This window comes from Cinclus cinclus, chromosome 2 (genome assembly GCF_963662255.1).
Source record: "Cinclus cinclus chromosome 2, bCinCin1.1, whole genome shotgun sequence".
Taxonomy (NCBI): domain Eukaryota; kingdom Metazoa; phylum Chordata; class Aves; order Passeriformes; family Cinclidae; genus Cinclus; species Cinclus cinclus.
In genome coordinates this window covers 57,074,839-57,079,396 of record NC_085047.1, presented here as the reverse complement: position 1 = coordinate 57,079,396, position 4,558 = coordinate 57,074,839, and the positions used below count along the sequence as shown (strand labels likewise).

At 43.9% G+C, this 4,558-nt stretch overlaps 1 protein-coding gene across 1 annotated transcript; it reads left to right on the top strand.

The window, feature by feature from the left end:
* The first annotated feature begins 2,740 nt into the window (after positions 1-2,740).
* CBY2 (chibby family member 2) lies at positions 2,741-3,712 on the top strand. Its single transcript, XM_062514766.1, has one exon. It carries the CDS (start codon positions 2,741-2,743, stop codon positions 3,710-3,712), a length of 972 nt encoding a protein of 323 aa, XP_062370750.1.
* Positions 3,713-4,558: the final 846 nt, after the last annotated feature.

Genomic DNA, 4,558 nt, shown 5'->3' with positions numbered 1-4,558 from the left:
TTCACAGCCACCGGTCAGGGGACAGGCGGCTGATTCTGGGGCAAGGTCCCTGCCAGTGCTCACATCAGCCTCAGTCCCCTGATCCCTGCTGTGATCCCTCTGCTCTGGACACCCTGGCAGCAGAGACCTCAGACCGGGCTGCTTCACTCTGCTCTGGGGAGAGGGAGGGAACACCGCTGGCCTCGCTGACAAGGTGAGCATGGGCTGGGTAATGTGTAATGCTGTGCTCCCAAACTGCCCAGCCTGCCTTCATTTGGTGTGGCTTCCCTGCAGCTGGCTGCCTTGCCCATCCACCCAGCTGCCTGGCATTTCCTGGGATTATTCAGAGATGGAGGGAAAAAAATAATATGGAAGGCATTGAGAACTTGAAATGTCTCCCTCAAGCTTGGGTCGATGTCTCCCTGGAAGTGCAAAAGAGCTGACAGAGCCACTGTCAAGTTTAATTGCCCCTGAGATAATGTCCTTCAAAGTCGTATATATTATACATTTCTGTTTATCCTGAAAATGTGCAATCTAAACACTTTATCTGTAAGTGACTTTAAGAACTGTAGCTGCTTGTCCATGATAGGCACGCTGGTCTGGGCTGGCTTTTGATGCTGGATGTGTTCTGCATCTTCCCTGGATAATTAGAGGTCTGTTCCCTCCTTGGCTGATTTGCCCTCTGCCCCTTCACTCCCCACCACACCCCCATTTTGGGGCTTTTAGGGGAAAAAATGGGACTGGGTGCCCCAATGTAATTAGATGTGTTGGAAAGAGTGTAAGGGAGGGAGCAATGCATAGCTCTGGACATAACGTAAGTGGAAAAAATTGTCCGAAACAGAGCATTTGGGGAATACCTTTTAAGCAGATGAATGATATTATGAAAAGGCAAGTGTGATGTGAGATAAAGCAGCAGATGATGTGGAAGACAGCCCTGAAATTCAGACAGTAAACAGGTTGCAATAAAATCAAATGCTATTGCAAACAGACCTATATTGCTATAGCCCTCTCCTAAATGAAGGAATTTTGGATTTTAAATAAAGCAGTCATTTTATGAGTGTTTGGACAAGCTTGGGAAGGGGTGCAGGATGCATCTATGGACATTGCCTCTCAGAAGTAACTTGGAGGATCCTGGGCTTGCAGTGTTTGGTGGCAATGAGAGAGAAAGGGGAGAGCCACAAGTTTTGTGAAGGAGAGGGCAACAACAGGGACTGGGGGTGCACAGTGTGATGGCAGAGCTGGAGGCTATGAGGGGCTTGTGTGTGGTGGTCACTCCTGCTTAATGTTTGGGGTAGAGATATGAGGGCAAGAGTCGTGAAGGTAAAACTCTCCTCACAGAGAGAAAAGCAGAACTGGGCTTTCCAAGGGACAGCAGGGAAGCTGGGAGACCTCAGCAGGAATACACCTAAGAGAAATTTGACAAGTAACTTTCTTTTTTTTTTTTTTAATTATAAAATGGCACATTGTGCTGTCAGAAACTCTGTGAAGACACCCTGAGAATTCCAACAATTTAGTTATAAAAATAGTTCATCCTCAGATCAAATAACTTTATCATGAAAATCACATAAATTTAATTTCTGTTAAAGCTGCAGAAAACAAGCTTTTCTTTGGCACAAAATAGTACTTTTTGATTGTCTGTTTGGTCTTTTTTTTTCCATGTCAAAAACTGAAATACTTCATTTTCCCCAGTTCACTCATGGTTAGAAGGTGATTTAAGCTGCAATATTTTGAGTAGAGGAAAGGAGGGAAGAGTGTTCAACAGATAAGTTGGAGGTTTCTGTGTCTGAAATGAGAAACATTAGAGGTTTGTCCCTGTAATATGGATTTTAGAGATGAGTTTTCTGATGATGTGAAAAAAAGGCAGATGAACTGTAGGAAAAAAGATAAGCAATCACTATTGCAGGGCTAGAAAGCAAGAAAAATAACAGAGTTATCAAAGGATATAAAGAAGAAGAGTGACAGGAGAAATGAGAATGAAAGATGGAGAATTATCTATGGGTTGTGACAGTTTTTGTACCATGGTGATGGGACCTTGTCAAAAATCCATGCAAAGAGCAACAGAGCTGTCTCGGTCCTGATATCCCAAAGCTTTGGTTTGGAGTTTCAAGTGATCTGTGCATATTGAGGATTTTAAAAAGCAAAACTGTCACTACATTTTTTTTGGCATCCTGTTAACACAAGCTATTCAGCATCAGCAAGAAAAACCAGCTCTCAAGGCCAGATGTTTCTATGAACCTTTAAAAATGCTTTATTTTGAAAAGTTTTTTTCAGCCACATAACAATTTTTAATGTGTTTGTGCATCAGTCATTTGAGAGCAGGATATTCTGAGGCAGAAGATATTATTGCATTTTACTCCCTTTCAGACCTGTAAAAATGAAGTAGAGAGATAAAATGAAAGTCCTGGTTTTTATAAGAAAGCTTTTAGTGCTGCCATGGTGCTGCTTCATCTACCAATACCAATTTTCTCATCTTCTATCAGCCAGGTATCTGGTGGATTCCTTACCTTTCAGCATCAGAGGGGCAACATGGTTAACTCTGAGAACTGTTTTATTTGCTTGCTCCTGTCCTTAATGCAGTTTAATTCTGATTTGGAATTTTGGCAGTAAATCTATGCATTTGTGTTCCCTGTTCTTTCAGTCCTAATCAAGCTTCTCCACCCCCACTGTGTCACCTACTCCTTGACACTGGTCAGTGGCCTCTTGTAGAAGCCCTGGAAGAAGCCTTTTCCCACAGTCCTCCTGAATTTGCTAAAGAAGGGCCATGTCTGCCTTTGATCAGAGGAACCAGAGCATGCAGCACACAGAGCCTGAGACAGACTACATCACCCCTCGGGTGAAGCCAAGGGGTGAGATGTTTGTCTTTTTTGATGGGAAGTGGGTGAATGACATCTTCTCCCAGCCACCCTTTCCTTCCCACCAGAAACTCTTTAACAAGAAGGCACAGAATGAGTGGAGCATCTGGGAGGAGAACAGAGCACTCTGGCAGGAAAACCGAGTCCTCTGGATCAAAAACAGGATGCTCTGGGAAGAAAACAAGGCCCTACAATATCTCCAGTCACAGAACAAATCTGTCCAGGTAATTTATACTGACGCTATTCAAAGCCTCAAGAACAAAAATAAGCCATTTCCATTCTTCCAAGAGAGGAGCAGAGGATTTCAGTTCAGCTCAGGCAAAAAAGCTCTTCAGACAGTCCAGGAAAAGAATAAAATCTTTGAGGATTTCCAGCAGGAGAATAAAGCACTCCCTGTTACCTGGAAAGGCCAAAAAGCCATCACTGTGCATGAAGAGAGTAAAGATGCCAGCTCAGATCTTCAGAAGAACCCCGATACCATTGCAGCTGTGGAAAAAGGCCCAGTCTCCCAGCAGAAACATGAAGGTAAAAGGAAGAGCACTGCTCCAACTCAGAATAAGGCTGAGTCTGCCCCAAGGATGCCGGGAGAGCATGAGATCCTCTGGGTTCTCCAGGACTTACGTGAGCTCCTCCACACCTTCCTGAAAATGAACCATCCTCCTGGGGAGAAACAGTGCTGTCACAAACTCTATGATGTGAGCAGTACCTTCCAAGAAGATTACAATAAACTGAAGCTGCAGCTGAATGCTGTGAAGAACACTGTGTTGGACATTACAGCTCAAATGGATATGCTGGAAAAGGAGATCATTGCTATTACTTCCCCAGTGTATGAAGAAGCAGGGCAGAAGCAGGCAACTGAGCATCAGCTTGGAGATATGTGAAGCTTGGGCATAAGAACTCCTAGTTCAGATCCAAGAATCCCTTTTTTCAGGAAACCTAATAAAATCCCAATAGAGCCTGAAGACATCTGGGGAACATCGTGTCTTTCTGAAACTTTCTTGCACTACTTAGATATATTTCACCTTCTAGTTATATGGTGTAGGTGACTGTCATGAATTTGTCTAGTGTCAGGAATAATGTTTTTCTTCATTTTTTTTCCAAAGTTTCTGATAGTAAGGCCTAGATCTTCAGAAGGTAATTGCTTGAGGATCTCAACTCTGATTACAGTGTGCCAGCTTGTAGTCCGAGGACATACTCACAGTCTCTGCTAAAAAAAAAGCAGAGTTTAATAAAGGAGGGCTCCTCCTCCCAGACATCATGGGGGGGGGGGGGGGGGGTGGCACAGGAGAGAATGGAGCAGGCAGCAGGACTTCTTCTGCACAGAGCAGTGAGGTCCCTCTTGATTTCTTGGATAGTCAGACAAAGCAGGTTTTTAGCTGCCCCCAGAACAAGAAAATAGGTTGCCAAAACTAGCATTTTTATGGCCATTCCATGGCTTAAGCCAGTATTTAGAAGGGCATCTAGTCACAGTACAGTGGACAAGTCAGTCTCCAGTGATGTGCTGACACAGAAGATGTGAGCCTTTTGATCTTCTCAGGTTTGAAATTCTGGTCTAGTCTCAATTGTGCGGCCAGACTGGCTGGAAATGCATTTCCTCTGTCTTGGACAGTCTGGATGCAGTGCACTTTGTCACAATCTTTCAGACAGAATATGGGAGCCTTTAAGTAATCTGACAAGACAGATGCAGGGAGACTTCTGCAGAACAATTGTAGGAGCATTACTGTAAA